Source organism: Macaca thibetana, chromosome 15 (assembly GCF_024542745.1).
Source record: "Macaca thibetana thibetana isolate TM-01 chromosome 15, ASM2454274v1, whole genome shotgun sequence".
In the NCBI taxonomy this organism is placed as follows: domain Eukaryota; kingdom Metazoa; phylum Chordata; class Mammalia; order Primates; family Cercopithecidae; genus Macaca; species Macaca thibetana.
In genome coordinates this window covers 87,160,730-87,179,535 of record NC_065592.1, presented here as the reverse complement: position 1 = coordinate 87,179,535, position 18,806 = coordinate 87,160,730, and the positions used below count along the sequence as shown (strand labels likewise).

Sequence of the window (18,806 nt, the reverse complement as noted above, 5' to 3'; positions counted from 1 at the left end):
TGACGTATTATACCTAATTATGCATGTTTTTTCTGATGTGCATATATCAGATAGAGATATGTGAATCCTTAAACATGGCTTTAGTTAAACTGAATCACATGAAGAACTTTCTAAATGGTTCACGATGGGCGTAAGTCGTGTTTATATAAACCTGGACTTCTCTCTTGGTACCATATTTATATAAATCTGTGTTTCTGTGCCTGAGTGAATTTCAGATCAAATTTAATATTGAGAAAAAATTGAGTATCAAAGTTTGAGCCCACAAAATTTGATTTCACCTAATAATATCTTTAGTCCATAGTTATATGAATTTCTCTTTCCTTCTTCTACACGTTCTGCCCCCCTTTATAGCTATGCTCACTGATTGCAACAGGCAAGCTTGGTTCTCCGTTTTGTGTGAAGCATAGACCCATATTAGGAGCTTCCGGAGCTGGGATGAAGTCCTACTTCAGGGACTTACTAGTTATGTGGACATGGGCAAATTTACTGAACCCCTTTGAATCTTGGTTTTCTTTTTTCTTTACTTTCTTTTTTGAGATGGAGTCTCACTCTGTTGCCAGGCTGGAGTGCAGTGGCGTGATCTCGGCTGACTGCAACCTCTGCCTCCCACGTTCAAGTGAGTCTCCTGCCTCAGCCTCCCGAGTAACTGGGATTACAGGTGTGCGTCACCACACCCAGCTAAGTTTTTGCATTTTTAGTAGAGACAGGGTTTCACAGTGTTAGCCAGGATGCTTTCGATCTCCTGACCCGCCCACCTCAGCCTCCCAAATGCTGGGATTACAGGTGTAATCCACCGTGCTCGGCCGTTTTCTTATTTGTAAAATAGACATGGAGGCCGGGCAAGGTGGCCCACTCCTGTAATCCCAACACTTTTGGAGGCCAAGGCAGGTGAATCCCTTGACATCAGGAGCTCAACACTAGCCTGGCCAACATGGCGAAACCCCGTCTCTACTAAAAATACAAAGAAAATTAGCTGGGTGTGGTGGCACTTGCCTGTAGCCCCAGCTACTCAGGAGGTTGAGGCAGGACAATCGCTTGAACCCAGGAGGCGGAGGCTGTAGCGAGCTGAAATCGCGCCACTGCACTCCAGCCTGGGCAAGAGAACGAGACTGTGTCTCAAACAAAGAAACAAATAAACAAACCATGGAAATAGCCCTACCTCTTAGAAATGTTGTGATGATTAAATGAGATAATATAGATGAACTGTGTGGCAGAGTGCTGACTCATAGAAAGGGTACAATGAAAGTTATCTATTATTAAGTAAAAATGGGCCTCTCAAAATTGTGAGTATAATTTCTTTTTAAATACAAATTCCCCTCCAACCCTTAAGGAAAGGAGAATGAACAGATAAGATTACGAACTGGGATAAGTTTGTGGAGAGCTGGTTACTCTAAACTATAAACTAAGGAAGGATTTTAGGTGGTCAGAGATATGGACGGATTTACCTTCAGTAATGGTGTGGATTTGAGGGGTCAGAATGGGAACCAGGAAGACCATTTGAGAGAACAGTGCAGTGCACTGATGTGTCCACAGCCTTGCCAAGGTTGGTGGTGGTGGGATTGAAAGGAAGGGGTGAATATGACATTTAGAAAGAGCAATTCATTAGCCATGTTAAGGATCAGATGTGGAGCTAAGGGAGAGCATAGAGTCCAGCACGACTTTCAGACCAGAGTGGGGTAATCAGGTAAAAGCTGGCACCACCGAGATAAAGAAGGCACAGGAGGTATGAGGAGAAAGCAACGAGGTTTAGATTTCTTGAGCTGGGATTCTTGTAGTATATGTAGCCAGAGATGTTCAGGAGGCTTTGGATGTGTGCATCTGAAGGCCCTGGGGAGCATTTGCACTAGTGGAGGAGCTCATCTGCTTATTGGGACAGTCAACTGTAGGAGTCACCTGCCTACTTTAGGAAACTAAAAGTATGACAGAGGAAGCGATTATGCCCAGGAAGCAAGAGTGAGGGAACGTAGTGAGCTGAGAGTTAAATCCTGGGAGGCGCCAACAACTGTGATGGGCAAAGAAAGGGAAACTCATGAAGAAGACCATAAGTAACCATTCAGAGGTGTATAAAGAGAACTAGAAGAAGGTGGTATCATAAGCTAAGGGAACACAGAGTGAAAGTTGAGAACCAGACATTTATAAACCAGTAATTCAGTGATAAAATCCTAAAAACATTAACCATCATAAAGCATTGTATTTCTCTTGGATTCTTTTCTTGGGATTTGAGTAGAGGGTTAGAAGTTAAATGGATATGTACCTTCTGAAAATTATGGGTACTTCCAAGAGGTTTAGAATTTGGTTATGAAGCTCTAATTTATTATTATTATTATTATTATTGTTTTAGGTAGAGTCTTGCTCTGTCGCCCAGGCTGATATACAGTGGAGTGATCAGAGCTCATGCAGTCTTGAACTCCTGGGCTCAAACGATCCTCCTGCCTCAGCCTTCCAAGTAGCTAGGACTACAGGCACATGCTACCATGCTGAGCTAATTTTTAATTTTTTAATTTTTGTAGAGGCAGGGTCTTGCTAATGCTGCCCAGGCTGGTCTTGAACTCCTGGCCTCAAGCAACCCATCTGCCTCAGTCTCCCAAAGTGCTGGGATTACAGTCATGAGTTACTGCATCTGAGCCTGCAGCTCTAATTAAACTTCAAAATGCAATCCATTTTCCCTCTTGATGGAGCTATCTCAGTGGCACTGTTTTTATACTGTCATCTTTGTTGAGGTCATTTGTGGGGACCTCATAAATGAGGTATGGGAAAGAGGGGAGAATATTTCCTGAGGTAACTAAGCAATAGTTTGAAGAGGGAGGGGAAGAAGATTCGGAGGATTTTGCATGTTAGCCTACCTCTGAAGAAGAGATTGCTATATCCTCCTAGAATCAAGTGAGTTGTGACAGTGGAAAAAGAGAACATAACGAGGCTGTTTTAAATCTTACTTTCCCTATTTGGGACTCTAACTTCTTTTTTGATCCCAGTAGTGTAAGTCAGCTTTTCCCTTTCTCTGTTCTGTGGAGTAAGATGCTTTTAGGTATTTTTCCACATTAAGCATGTCTTGGTACATTATATTTGGGAAATACTGTGGTTTTAAAAAGTATAAACACTGTAACATAATGTGCATTGTAATTTGTCAGTACAGAGTTATAGTTTAAGCAGGTCCTACCACTATATGACCATGAAACCTTACTGAGGAACATCTGTGACACCTCCCAGCATGGGAATTGTTGGTGTAGTTCATATAGTACTTCATGGTACTCTCGGAATCCCCAAAAGAATTTGCCTAGATCCTAGGTGAGTTGCTGAGAGGCACCAGAAGGCGGTGGTCAGTGCCACTGAATATGGAGTTGGCCTGTCTGGGTTTGATGCCTGACGTTTTCATGGACCATGTGACTCTGGCTATGTGACCTAACCCTTTTTTTTTTTTTTTTTAGACGGAGTTTTGCTCTTGTTGCCCAGGCTGGAGTGCAAATGGCATGATCTCAGCTCACTGCAACCTCTGCCCCCTGGGTTCAGGAGATTCTCCTGCCTCAGCCTCCCCTGTAGCTAGGATTACAGGTGCCTGCCACCATGCCCGGCTTTTTTTTTTTTTTTTTTCCCGTAGAGACGAGGTTTCACCATATTGGCCAGGCTGGTCTTGAACTCCTGACCTTAGATGATCCACCTGCCTCAGCCTCCCAAAGTACCGGGATTACAGGCATGAGCCACCGTGCCTGGCCGACCCAAGCTCTTTTCTATGAAAGGATAATAGTAATGCCTAACTTATAGAGTTGTTACATGGATTAAATAAAATAGTACAAGTAGATCTTTATAAAATGCTTGGCTCATAGTGAGCACTCAGTGAATATGGTGATTTTCATGATGACTGTAATTGTACTTGCTGTTATCTCATTTTAAGGCATCTTGCCTAAAGGCCCATAATAAAACAATTACCATTCTCATCTTTCTTCCGTCCTCGTACCTTGCATGGAAGAAACTAAAATGATAAATTTTATGTGTCAGAATGACTGAAAGACTAGATTAAATTAATGTCACTGGTGGTCCAGCAAATATAATTAAAATATGTTTCACAGGACATCAAGTTTTAGAAATTAAGTACCTATAAAAGCAAGGGACCTGATTTGAGGGTGACCAGGTTATTTGTCTAACAGGTTTCTATTGTAGCGTGTTACCTGTGGCTGTGAATAGTTGCTGGTTTCTATTGTATCATTCGATGTGACTGCTGCTAATGGAACTTAATGAGTCTCCATTACTGGTGTTCAGACTGTACTGTTTTTGAATTAGATGAAACAGTGCACTGGATGGAGAGGCTCTAATTAAGCGTATTTGGAAGGGAGTATACATATATTTTGTGCTGTTTCCCACATCATCCTTGCCAGTTCTAATTTTGCAGATTCCAGAAGGTCAGGAAGCATTTGTTAAGCCTCTATTGAGTTATAGAAGTTGAATTCTATAGCAGAAGCAAAAAAAGAGGGTTCTACTCACAAAGAATATAATAAAAATGGAAGATGCCACTCTTTTTATTCTTTAATTTCTATTTACAAAGGTCCCAGAAAGAGGAAGTGGAAAATCTTTCTTTCAATCCCTGTGACTTGAGATGTGTTCTAAAGATGGGAAGTCTAACACTATTTTGGGAAGTACTTGTTACAGCTGAGTGTTAAACTCTTCATGGCATAATCACGACTTCTCCCTGCCCCCAGATAAGAGCGGGAATCATTTTTCATTTCTGCAATGGTCATGTCAGCCATGACACAGTTGGTTACATTCCCTCCCACGCTGTTTTTTTACTTTAATCTTGTTTATCGAAGATTTTCATTGTTGAGAAACTGAAACTATACCTCCTCTCCCCCAAACAATAGAACAAGGGAAGAAAAGAAAGAAAAAAACAATGTGATATGCCAGAGTTCACTGTGAAAATTTTGGCTTTTTAAAATTTAGTCTTCTACATATTTCCGGTTAAAATGATACTATTTTGTATCCTGTTTTTTTTCCACTCTTACGCATCAAAAATATTTTCTCAAATTAATTACATATACTTTGTAAATATATTTTAACTGTTATTTCTGAACTTAAAAATTTTATACCAATTTTAAAAACATAATACCGAACATACTAGACATCCCCAGCCCTGCCTCTACCACCAGAAATAGCCTTATAAAATAATTATCAACAATGTGAGTATGATTTTTAATGGCTGCATAATATTCTGTCTCATAATATAACAAATATCTGTCTGTTTTAGCATAGTAAGATTACATTTCCTTTATATTTATTGTGTCCCTATGTTCCATCCTTGCTATCACGGAATTGTTTCACCTTTTCTTTTTTAAATAAAACGAATGCTGTTATGATATAGATGAACTCATTATTATCTTAATTTTCATCTCTGATTGCCTAATGAGGTTGACGATTTTACTGGGTTTCCTTACCTTTTGTATTTTATCTTTTCATCTGTTCGTGTCCTTGGGAGTCTTGGTAATTTTTTTTCCCTCAATAAATGTGAAAGTTTTTGCTTAATCAAGGGATGTCAATGCCTCATTAAATTTATTAGAATACTAGTTTTCCAATTTATTTTTGTTTTAAACTTTTGTATTCTATTTTCGCATACAAGTTTCTTTTTATGTAATCAACTCATACATGCTGTAATTTATTCCGTTGCTAGTGAAGTTTAGATAGCTGCATTAGTTTCCCAGGGCTGCTGCAGCAAAATACCAAAAACTGGGTGTCTTAGGATAACAGAACTTTATTGTCTCATACTTCTGGAAGCTAGAAGTCCAAAATCAAGGTGTCGCTATCCTTCCTTGCGTCTTCTAGCTTCTGGTGTTTGCTGGCAACTGTGGGTGTTCCTTGGCTTGTAGATGCATCACTCCAGTCATATGGCCATTTTTTCCCTGTGTGTCTTCACATCGTCTTCCTTCTGTGTGTGTCCGTGTCAGAATTTCACGTGATAAGAACACCAGTCATACTGGATTAGGGTTCAGCCTGATTATCACATTTTAACTTGATTACTCTATCAATATCTGATTTCCAAATCTGGTCACATTCTATGGTTCTGGGGTTAAGGCTTCAACATATCCTTTTTGGGGGATACAAAACCAACCTCATCCATATACAGAGATAATTACAAGGAAATGTACAGACATATAGTAACCATCTCTCAATTAAATTAATCTTTACTTTTTTTTTTTTTTTTTTGAGATGGAGTCTTTTTCTGTCACCCAGGCTGGAGTACAGTGGCATGATCTGGGCTCACTGCAACCTCCGCCTCAGTCTCCTGAGTAGCAGGGATTATAGGTGCCCGCCACCATGCCAAGCTAATTTTTGTATTTTTAGTAGAGATGCGGTTTTACCATGTTGGCCAGGCTGGTCGCAAACTCTTGACTTCAAGTGATCCACCCGCCTCCCACAGTGCTGAGATTACAGGCCTGAGCCATTGCACCTGGACTAATTGTTACATTTAATTCAATTTGCTCGCAACTTATATTTACATTTGAATAGGTGAAGATGCCTTGTGTTGCTTTTACATGAATCAGTGAATGAACATCATAATCTTCAGTTAAAGTATTCAAACAACTTTAAAAATTTGCATTAGGCTTTTTCTGAATATAGGTCTTCTAAAATGGATTTTGTTTGAAACTTGGGAAGCCTGTTTGAACAGTAGAGTTAGAGATTTTTTTTTTTTTTAATTTTAAAGATCCATGTTTTTTTCTTCTTAATTACATATTTGATTATTGATTCTGTTTCTATCATTCTTCTTTCTTCCTCAGGATCTCCTATACACATTAAAATTGTACAATGCTTGCTATTAGGAAGTATTCAAGTATTTGTTATGTAAATGAATAAATATATTAATGAATAAAAATGGGATGATTGCTCACAATTGAAGGAATCATTAGCTGGAACTGGAAATGTGGCTCTGAAATATTAAAAAGAAAGAAGGGCTAGAAATGTAGATTTGTGATTTGTCCTCTCCTATGGGTAGCAGTGGGCATTATAGGAGTGGATGAGATCACCTGAGGTGAGAGTTATGTATTGGGGGAAGAGGAAGGCAAAAGACAGACTTAACCTAGGGAAGCAGCTGAGACTCAGGAGCCATTTAAGGATGGAAGTAGGGTAGGAAGAGAGCAAATTCCCACTGGCTTAATGTGCTTGTTGGTTTTCTCCCTCCCTTCACCACTAGGGTTACAGAGATGTACTTCCAACTGAAAGAAATGAATGAAAAGGTGTCTTTTATAAAGGACTCCTTACTGTCTTTGGATAGCCAGGTGGGACACCTGCAGGATCTCTCTGCCCTGACTGTGGATACCCTAAAAGTCCTTTCTGCTGTTGACACCTTGCAAGAGGATGAGGCTCTCCTGGCCAAGAGAAAGCATTCTACTTGCAAAAAACTTCCCCACAGCTGGAGCAATGTCATCTGTGCAGAGGTTCTAGGCAGCATGGAGATCGCTGGAGAGAAGAAATACCAGTATTATAGCATGCCCTCTTCTTTGCTGAGGAGCCTGGCTGGAGGCCGGCATCCCCCAAGAGTGCAGAGGGGGGCGCTTCTTGAGATTACAGACAGTAAAAGAGACGCTGCAAATGTAAGAAATGACCAGGAAAAGCAAAAAACAGAAAGTAGTATAGTGGCTTCTGGGGGGTCTCCTAACAAGCAAGCACACTCAAAGTATGGCCAATTTCTTCTGGTCCCTTCTAATCTAAAGCGAGTTCCTTTTTCAGCAGAAACTGTCTTGCCTCTATCCAGACCCTCTGTGGAAGCAGATACAGATGTGCTGGCAAATGAACAGGACATCCATCCTGAGGTTCTTGTTCATCTGACTGGGCAGACCCCAGGTGTCTCTGACCAGGCATCAGTGGATGAACCCAAGGAACAGCACGAGCCAATTGCTCACTTAGTGGATGGACAAGACAAATCGGAGCAAGTGCTACCCACTTTGAGTTGCACACCTGAACCCATGACAGTAACCTCCCCTCTTTCCCAAGCCAAGAGCATGCAAACTGAAGGTGGATATGTAAACTGGGCATTTTCAGAAGGCGATGAAACTGGTGTGTTTAGCATCAAGAAAAAATGGCAAACCTCCTTGCCTTCCACTTGTGACAGTGATTCCACTCGGAGTGAACAGCACCAGAAGCAGACCCAGGGCAGCTCCCTATCTGATAACTCAACGAGATCGGCCCAGAGTAGTGAATGCTCAGAGGTGGGACCATGGCTTCAGCCAAACACATCCTTTTGGATCAATCCTCTCCGCAGAGACAGGCCCTTCGCTAGGAGTCATAGTTTTAGATTCCATAAGGAGGAGAAATTGATGAAGATCTGTAAGATTAAAAGTAAGGAATAAACATTAAAAAAACAGCATTAAGTCCTTTGCATTGCTACCAGTTTTTTTTTTTTTTTTTTTTTTTTTTTTTTTTTTTAATCTATGACTCTTAACCACATTGTCATTCTCCCCGTTCTGTCAGCTTTTTCTGTAAAACAAAATGGCCCCCCCTTACTGTTGTCAACTTTCTCATGTAGACCATTTCCCTTACAGATCTTTCAAGCTCTTCAGAAATAGGGCAGGGAGCATGGGTCAAAGCAAAAATGCTAACCAAAGACAGGAGACTGTCAAAGAAAAAGAAGAATACTCAAGGACTCCAGGTGCCAGTAAGTGTACTGTTATTCTATCTTTTAGGTTTTGGGCAGTCAAGGTAGTGGTCTTAGTTTGATTTATCTTTATTGTAAAGTGTCATCTACACAAAATAACATTGTATTGAAAGGTTTGAAGATATAATTTGTTCCTCTTTTTAAGAGATGGGGTCTTGCTATGTTGTCCAGGCTGATCTTGAACGACTGGGCACAATTAATCCTTCCACCTCAGCCTTCCAAGTAACTGGGACTACAGGTGTACACAATCACACCCAGATATAAATTTAAGAGTCATTAGAGTGGATATACTGCAATTTATTTATCTGCTAACATGTTGAAGGACATTTGGGTTGTTTTCAATTTTTGGCTATTCCAAAAAAACTATCACGAACATTTGTGTACAAGTCTTTTTGTGGACATATGTTTTAATTTCTCCTTGGTAAATACTTAGGAATGGAATGTCAGAGTCATATGGCAAGTGTTTTTTAATTTTTGAAGAAACTTCCAAACTGCTTTCCAAGGTAATCATAATATTTTACATGCCCACCAGTAATTTGTGAGCATTTCAGCTGTTCCACATCCTCACTATCTTAGTTTGTTTTGTGTTGCTATAATAGAAACCCAAGACTGCATGGTTAATAAAGAAAAGAAGTTTATTTTTACAGTTCTGGAGGCCGGGTAGTCCAAGGTGGAGGGAACACATCTGGTAGGGACTTCTTGCTGGTAGAGACTCTCTGCAGAATCCTAGGTGGCACATGGCGAGGGGGGCTCCTGAGAGAGCCAAACAGGCTTTTATAACAGATCCATTCTCATGATAAATAACCCATCCCCTCCATAATCCATTAACTCATGAATGAATTAATCTATTCGTGAGCCAGAGCCCTCATGATCCAGTCACCTCTTAAAGGCTCCGTCTCTTCATACGATTCCACTGGGAAGTAAGTTTTAACATGAGTTTTGGAAGGAAAAAACATTCAAATCATAGCACTCACCAATTCAGCATACTCAATCTTTTAAATTTTAGCCATATTAGTGAATGTGTAGTGGTATCTCACGGTACGATTTCCTTTGTATTTCCATAGTGACGAATGCTACTAGACATCTTTTCATGTGTTTATTTGCTTTCTGTACAGTCTTGCATTGCTTAATGATGGGGATACTTTCTGAGAAAGGTGTCGTTAGGTGATTTCATCATGGCACAAACATCATGGAATGTACTTACACAAACCTAGATGGTCTAAGCTACCACATGCCTAGGCTGTCCCATGTAGCCTGTTGCTCCTAGGTTATAAACTTGTACAGCATGTTACTGTACTCAACACTTTAGGTAATTGTAACGCAATGGTATTTGTGTATCTAAGCGTATCTAAACATAGAAAGAGTCAGTAAAAGTACAGTATAAAATATAAAAATTGGTACACCTGTATAGGACACTTACGTGCAGGACTTGGAGGTTGCTCTAGGAGTGTCAGTGAGTGAGCAGTGAGTGAATGCAAAGGCCTAGGACATTACTGTACACTACTGTAGACTTTATAAACACTATACACTTAGGCTACACTAAATTTATTTTTAAAAAATGTGCTACATGTTATCACAGCTGTAGTGTCACTAGGTGACAGGCATTTTTCAGTCCCGTTATAATCTTATAGGACCACCATTGTATTAGTGGTCTGTCATTGGCTGAAATATTGTTATGAGGGGCATGGTGGTATATCTTTTTTGGTGACATGTTTGTTCAGATCTTTGCCCATTTAAAAAATTGGGTTGTTGTCTTATTATAAAGTTGTGAGCATTTTAAAATATATGATCAAATCCTTTTTTGAGTAGACGTTTTTGCAAATATTTTGTCTCAGTGGTTTGCCTTTTAATTTTCGTAAATGTCTTTTGAAGTCATATTTTTTTTTAATGAAGTGTTTGATTCTTTTCTGTTATAGTCTATGATTTTTGTATCACATTTAAAATATTTTTGCCAGGATCACTAAGACTTATTCTCATGTTTTCTTCTAGGAATTTTATAGTTTTAGCTCTTGCATGTAGGTCTATAGTCCATTTTGAGGTAATTTTTTGTATATGAAGATAGCTAAGAATTGAGTTTCTTCTTTCCTCTTTCTTGAATATGAATATCAAAATTTTCTACTACTTTTGGGTAAAAAGATATCTTTTTCAATTCTGTTCTTGACCATATTAGCAATAATAGAAGATATCTTTTTTCTATTGAGTTGCCTTGACATCTTTGTCAAAAATTAGTTGACCATATAGATCACAATATATATGGATCAATTTCTATCTCTATGCCAATATTATCCTATCTTGAATACAACTTTATGATAATTTTTGAGTCATATATTAAAGGTCAATTTTTTTCTTTTTTAAGAAGTTTGGCTATTTTGTGTTCTTTGCATTTCCTTATAAATTTAGAATCAGCTTGTCAATTTTTATAGAGAAGTGGGCTGGGATTATGAATGGAATTGCCATAAATCTATACGTCAATGTGGGGAAAGTTGACATCTTAACAATAATGAATCTTCTGATTCACGAACATGATATATTTCTCCATTTAGGTCTTCTTTGATTTCTTGAAGTAATATTTTATAGTTTTTAGAGTACAGATCTTGCACATATTTTGTTAAATGCATCCCTATTTCATATTTTTTATTTTATTATAACTGCAATTAGTTAACAATTTTAATATCTGATTATTTGTTTGTGGTATATGGAAGTTTTTTGATACTGGTCTTATATTTTGCAACCTTACTAAGCTTCCTTACTTGAGTAGTTCTTGTGTAGCTTTTTAAGAATTTTCTATATACATGACCATGTTATGTACAAACATAGATAGTTTTACTTCTTCCTTTCAATCTGGACACATTGTATTTCCTTTTCTTGCCTGATTACACTGACCAGAACCTCTGGCATAATATTGACTAGAAGTGATAAAAGCAGATAGCTTTTCCTGTATCTGTTCTTAGGGGAAAAGCATTTAATCCTTTACCATTAAGAATGAGGTGAGTTACAGGTTTTTCTATAGATGCACTTTATCAGGCTGAAAACTTCCCTTCTGTTTTTAGTTTTCAGAGAATTTTTATCATTCATGGATATTAGCCTTTGTCAAATGCTTTTTCTGTATCTACTTAGGTGATCAGATATTTCTTCTTTTGATTGTGTTATTTTACAGTGAATTTCATTAATTAATTTTATAATGTTAGAATTCTTAGAATATTAAATTACCTTGCTGGGATGAATCCCACTTGGTCATGATTTTTTTTTTCCCCATATTGTTTCATTTTGCTAAAATTTTCATTAGTTTTTTTGCATCAATTACTGAGGGATAGTTGTCTTTAGTTCACTTTTATTGTAATATCTTTGTCTGGTTTTGGTATCAGGATGATGCTTGGTTTATTTAGTGATTTGGGAAGTATTCCCTCCTCTTCAGTTTTCTGGGTGAATTTGTAAGGAATTGATATAATTTCAGTCTGAAGTATTCGGTAGAATTAACCAATGAAACCATCTTTGTAGGAAAGCTTTTAACTACAAATTCAGTTTCTGTAATAGATATAGAGCTATTTAGGTTATGTAATTCTTCTTGAATGAGCTTTTTTTGTGTGTGTCAAAGAGTTTATTCATTTTGTTTCAGTTGTTTAATGTATTGGCATAATGTTCATAATTTTCTCTTATTATTCATTTATTATCTTTGAGATCTGTGGGTAGTGACATCACTTGTTTTGTTCCTAACATTTTATTTTGTTTAGTCGTTTATTTATTTTTGAGATGGAATCTTGCTCTGTCGCCCAGGCTGGAGTGCAATGGCTTGATCTTGGCTTACTGCAACCTCTGCCTCAGGTTCAAGCGATTCTTCCACCTCAGCCTCCCAAGTAGCTGGGATTACAGGTGCCTACCACCACACCTGGCTAATTTTTGTATTTTTAGTAGAGATGGAGTTTGACCATGTTGACCAGCCTGGTCTCAAACTCCTGACCTCAGGTGACCTGCCCACCTTGGTCTCCCAAGTGCTGGGATTACAGGGGCGAGCCACCATGCTGGCCGGCCCGTTCCTAACATTTTAAATTTGGATTTTCTCTCATTGTTTCATAATCAGTCTGGCTACAGGTTTATCTGTTTTATTGATCATCTCAAAGAACCAGCTCTTGTTTTCATTGATTTTTCTCTGATTCCCTTCCTCTGCACCCCCCCACCCCTTTTTTTTTGAGACAGGGCCTTTCTCTGTCGCCCAGGCTGGAGTGCAGTGGCACAATGTCAGCTCACTGCAAACTCTATCTCCCAGGGTCAAGCAATTCTTTTGCCTCAGCCTCCTGAGTAGCTGGGATTACAGGCCTGTGCCACCTTTTTTTAGTAGAGACGGGTTTTTGTATTTTTAGTAGAGACAGGTTTTGTATTTTTAGTAGAGATGTTTGTATTTTTAGTAGAGACAGGTTTTCAACACGTTGACCAGGCCGGCCTCAATTGATCCGCCTGCCTCAGCCTCCCAAAGTGCTGGGATTACAGGCATGAGCCACCACGCCCAGCCTCTGATTTCTGTTTCATTCATGCTTGCTCTTATCTTTATTATTTCTTTTGTTCTCTTTACTTTGGGTCTAACTTTGCTCTTCTCTTTCTAGGTTTTTTGTTTGTTTGTTTGTCTTTCAGACAAAGTCTCTCTCTGTAGCGCAGGCTGGAGTGCAGTGGCACGATACTGGCTCACTGCATCCTCCACCTCCCGAGTTCAAGTGATTCTCCTGCCTCAGCCTCCCAAGTAGCTGGGACTATAGGCACACACCACCATGCTCGGCTAGCTTTTGTATTTTCAGTAGAGACGGGGTTTTGCCATTTTGGCCAAGCTAGTCTCGAACTCCTGACCTCAGGTGATCTGCTGCCTCGGCCTCCCAAAGTACTGAGATTACAGGTGTGAACCACCACGCCTGGCCTCTAGTTTGTTCAGGTAGAAACTTTGGTCATTGATTTGAGACTTCCTTCTTAAATTTTTTTTTTCTGAGACAGGGTTTCACTCTTGACACGGGCTGGAGTGCAGTTGTCGTTTCGGCTCATTGCGACCTCTGTCTCCCAGTCTCAAGTGATCCTCTCACCCCAGGCCCTCGAGTACCTGGGCCCACAGGTGTGCCACCAAACCCGGCTAATTTTTTTTTTTTTTTTTTTTTTTTTTGTAGAGATGGGGTTTCTTCATGTTACCCAGGCTGTTTTGTTAAACTCCTAAACTCAAGCTATTCACCTGCCTCAGCCTCCCAAAGTGCTGGGATTACAGGTGTGAGCCACTGTGCCCGGCCTTCTTTTCTAATGTAGTCGTTTAGTGTTATGAAATTCCCTCTAAGCACTGTTTGAGCTCTTTCCTACAAATTTTGATGTGTTGTTTTTATTTTCATTCAGTGAGTCTTTTAATATATTATTAGGAAGTTTTAGATCTCAAGTAGCAATTCTGTAAGAATTCACCTTTCATGATCTTAATGCTCTGCCTTATTTAAAAAAATTTTACACTTATTTTTCTAAATAATAATCTGGATGCATTAAAAAAAACCTTGGCCTTTTTTTAGAATGAGAAGCAGAAGCAACGAGATTAGTACTGAGACAATTATGTAAAAGCACCTTTTAGGGGAGAGAGAAGGAAGGCTATTCTTTCAGGGAAAATGCCATGAGTTTCTGCAATCCCAAGAAATATGCACTTAAGTAGATTTATTTTTGGAATAGTTCTCATGTCCAGTGTTCAACTAGAAATTGCAACTAAGTTCAGTAATTCAAGCTTGCATTTATTTATTTATTGCCTTTGAGTTACCAATTTACCCCGTTTGTTCTGCAGCTCGGAAATATATAGAACAGTCGTATTATTGGCTATCTATTGTTTTAGTAATGAAGGAAAAGGGGCTAGAGACATTACATGATTTTCCCAAATTCACATGGCTTCTAAATGACAGAGCTAGAATTCCAACACAAATTCTTTGGATTCAAATATTTTCTCAAGATATGATCTCCTATTAGCAGCATGAGCATCACCTGGGAATTAGAGATTCAAATTCTCCCTCCTTCCAGACCTGTTGCATTAGAGATTCCAGGGGTGGGATCCAGTGACCTGTGGCTTAAACCAGCCCCTAAGCCCTGGGTGATTCTGATGTGCACTCAAGATTAAGAACTAAGGTGTGGAGCAGGGGTTCTCAGTCATGACTGCAAAGAGAAATCACGTGGATGCTTGTGTCCTGCCAGCCTAAGTGATGGGATTTGTCAGCACTTCCCAGGCAATTGTAATATGCAGCCAGTGTTAACAGACACCGCCCTTCACCATGGTTCTTCTATTAGTGTGACTCACTGTGCTTTTGAATTAATGTCACTGTGTTCCAACAAGTGTCTTTATCTCCAGATCATAACAGTTAATGCCTGCTCTCAGAGTGACCAGTTGAATCCAGAGCCAGGAGAAAACAGCATCTCCGAGGAGGAGTACAGCAAGAACTGGTTCACAGTGTCCAAATGCAGTCAGACAAGTATGTAACATCTACATTCTTGGATCCCAAAATACCTGGTGGAGTTTTCTCAGGGTCCAGTCTTTAGACCATTGGCGGTCCCTCCTGTTCTTTCACATGGAGATGAGGGAAAGAGAAGGTAGTTACACTCTGTAAGGAAAATAGCATTTTTCTGCTTTTAATCTTTATGAAAGGGACAAAATTTTTTTTTGCCTAAAGGACTCCAGAAAAGAAAAATTAAGATTTAGATAGTCTCTTGTATTCAAAGCTGTTGAACCTTACTCAGAGTGTTTTATCCAGACAGTATTCATTTAGTCTGATTTATGGATAGGCGATTGTTTAATTTTATAAATTCTTAAAGTACATGTGACACTTAAATTATCTCTTAAGCTTAATAATGGTGCTTGTAGAGGAGAGAAGATGGATCAACCAGCCAAGAATGAATACTATGGGCTAGGCCTGGACAGTGAAATAAGTCTGGACAGGTAAGATGAGGGCGGATTGTGAACAGAAAAGATAGCAATGATCAGAACTTTGGACTTCTTACATTAGATAAGAGACCTTTACCAATAAACAGAAAGGACTAAGTGATTAAGGAGTCATAGGTTTTAAAAATATTTAAAATACTAAACTTAAGGTACAAGTAGACATTGTATTGAAATTTATGCTGTCAGACTTTTCTAAAAATCTGCTTGTTCGTATGGTAAATGGTTCTCAACCAAGGGGTAATTTTACACGTTCCCCTCACTTTCCCCACAGGACACTTGGGAATGTCTGGAGATATTTTTTTTTCGTAACTAAAATGGGGGGGAATGCTTTTGCCACCCAGTGAGTAGAGGACAGGGATACTGTTAAACATCTTACAATGAACGGGATAGATAGGTCCTCCTGACAATTATCCAGGCCAAAATGTCATTGCTAAGGTGGAGAAACCCTGATTTTATGTTAAAAATACTCACTTGTCTGTTAAATCACTGAGAATCAAGTGGACTCTAAGCTGACAGAGACATTTAGAAATTAAATTAGTCAGCACCCCCTCAATTTATAGATTAGCTTGAGAGCTTAATTTGCCTTGACTTTAATCATACCGTTTACTAGAGACCATAAGTTTGAATAAATCAAATCCCACACCTAAAGACATGACTCCAGGACCAATTATAAATAGATTCATTTTATTTATAAATGTCATATATTTATATTATATATATATTAGGTATTTTTTAATAAATAGTATAATTTATGTTTAGGATATTATATATCATTCGTAAATCATTTAAGTTCTTTCCAATGAATTTCAAACGTAGAGAGATGCAAATGGCAGGAGGTTTCTGGGAAAGAATCTCATTAAGTCAGATGATCAGACGGGGAGGTAAGGCTAGGGAAATAGGTTGATCCGAGTGCCCGGCTAATCTGAGTGAGTATCGAGGCCCACTGTCTTCCTTGAACCACATCCGGAGTTGGGAGCCTTATTTTTTTGAAACGTGTCTGACTTAATAATTAATTGAAAAAGAATTTGAAAAATAACAGTTTGTGGATAGGCAGATGCCCTGTCAGGTAGCATTCTCTCTCTCTCTGTTTTTTTTTTTTTTTTTTTAAAGACAGGTTCTGGCTCTATCACCCAAGCTGGAGTATAGTTACGTGATCACAGCTCACTGCAGCCTTGACCTCCTGGGCTCAAGCGATCCTTCCACCTCAGCCGCCCGAGTAGCTGGGACTATAGCGTGTGCCACCATGCTTGGCTAATTTTGTTTATTTTTTGTAGAGATGGGGGTCTCGCTATGTTACCCAGGCGGGTCTCAAACTCCTGTCCTCAAGCAATGCTCCTGTCTTGGCTTCCTAAAGTACTAGGATTACAGGCATGTGCCAGTTACTACACTTGGCCTTCAAATAGTATTTTTTACACTTCTTGTATACTTTTTTTTTTTTTTTTCCAGCACAAAATCATTAGGGAAAAATGCAACCGTTATCTCCTATTTTTAGTCAGGACTCCTAATAAGTATTATTCTCAGAATTAATCCAACCAAGTATTCATTAAATATTTATTATGCATCTACTGTATGTAGTAACTCTGTAGGTACCAGCTACAAAAAGAATAACAGTAATGATCCTCATCATCCTTTTTAATAAAAGGCTAAAAATTAAATCTGTTTATTTGATGGCATTCCTTTTTTTTTTTTTTTTTTTTTTTTTTGAGACAGTCTCATTCTGTTGCCCAGGCTGGAGAGCAGTGGTACAATCTTGGCTCACTGCAACCTCTGCCTCCCAGGTTCAAGCGATTCTCTTGCCTCAGCCTCCTGAGTAGCTGGGATTACAGTTATGTGCCACCACACCTGGCTCCTTTTCATATTTTTAGTAGAGACAGGGTTTCTCCATGTTGGTCAGGCTGGTCTTGAACTCCTGACCTCAGGTGATCCACCCACCTTGGCCTCCCCAAGTGTTGGGATGACAGGCGTGAGCCACGGCACCTGGCCTGTATCATTCTTTTGTTGTTGTTGTTTTTAAGTAGCCTACTATGATGTTTGATGCAGTTGCTAAGGAAGGACTCCTAATTAGACTAGGAATGGAATTAAATTTCATATATTTTAAATAAAACATGTGCAATAGTGTGCAGGGACAAGGTAGATATAAAAATTACTAAAGGTGTGGTCTTGTAAGAGGACAGTTTATGGATCATTTAATTCTCGACTTCGATAGAGAAGTGTAAGTTGTTATAAATGCGAAAGTAACTATAGAAGAATAGAAATAGAATATATAGTTTTCAACCTCTTGAGGAAAAAAAGGATAAAGGAAACTTGGTAAAACTTGCTAAAAACAGAAAGAGAAAACTATATCCAAGTTTAAATGAATGTACTGTGTTCAGATTTTTCTATTTGGGAACTGTGATTTGAATGTAACACATTTTCATGTATTTTCTAATCTTTCTCTTCCTCTTTACAAGGTGTAAAACCTTACATACATCAGAAAACGAAAACTAAAGACATTGGGCAATGTGCTGTACAAGTCAGCGATTATCTAAAGCAGTCTCAAGAGGTAAAAAATATTTTAGGAGTTAAAAAAAACATTTGAGCATGCAGTGCTTCTCTTGACTATGCCCAGTTTACCTTTATGTCCCTTAACTGGCTTCTACTTTTTATTGACAGTCTGTTTAATCTTTGTTTTGAAGCTATGCTCAGTTGAATTCCTGTTCTATTTTTTCAATCCCCTACACGTTATTCTTTCTTTGACATTCTTCTTTATGCAATTTACCTGTCCGCTCAGTAATGTATCCTGGGGATGTTTAGCATGAAAGAATTCAGTTTTTGAAACTGTTTTCAAATATATGAAAGTTGTCGTGTGGAAGAAAAATAAGCTATTTTCTATATGATTTTAAGAGGTAGATCTAGAATCAACATATAGAAGCTACTGGGAGACAGATTTCAGCCCAATCTGAGGAGAAATTTTTAGCAATTGGAGCTTTCCAAGCATGGAATGATTTATTTCTGGAAGTAGTGAGTCCCTCACTAGTGCGATCAGTCAAGCATAGGCTGAACAAACCTCTTCGCAGGCATGATGGAGGGGATTCAAGCCTTGCGGGGTAAAGGACCCTTAGTGTTTCTTCAGTGCTGAGATTCTCTGGTTTTGCAGTCTGTTTTTCTTGCTGTCTAAAAATATGGGCCTTGTTTTGTGCCATCCGCCATGTGGGAAGTGTGAATAATTAGCTTAACCCAAGAAACCTAATTTTAAGTCTTTGT

At 38.8% G+C, this 18,806-nt stretch overlaps 1 protein-coding gene across 6 annotated transcripts in view; it reads left to right on the top strand.

Moving 5' to 3' along the window:
• The window catches only part of TRPM6 (transient receptor potential cation channel subfamily M member 6), a 193,504-nt gene that overhangs the window by 136,955 nt on the left and 37,743 nt on the right, over nucleotides 1-18,806 (top strand). For all 6 annotated transcript variants that reach the window (XM_050761467.1, XM_050761466.1, XM_050761470.1 and 3 more), the window contains 4 exons: nucleotides 7,172-8,316; nucleotides 8,520-8,632; nucleotides 14,976-15,096; nucleotides 18,014-18,105. In XM_050761467.1, coding sequence (XP_050617424.1) covers nucleotides 7,172-8,316; nucleotides 8,520-8,632; nucleotides 14,976-15,096; nucleotides 18,014-18,105 — 1,471 coding nt within the window. The remainder of the gene's footprint in view (nucleotides 1-7,171; nucleotides 8,317-8,519; nucleotides 8,633-14,975; nucleotides 15,097-18,013; nucleotides 18,106-18,806) is intronic.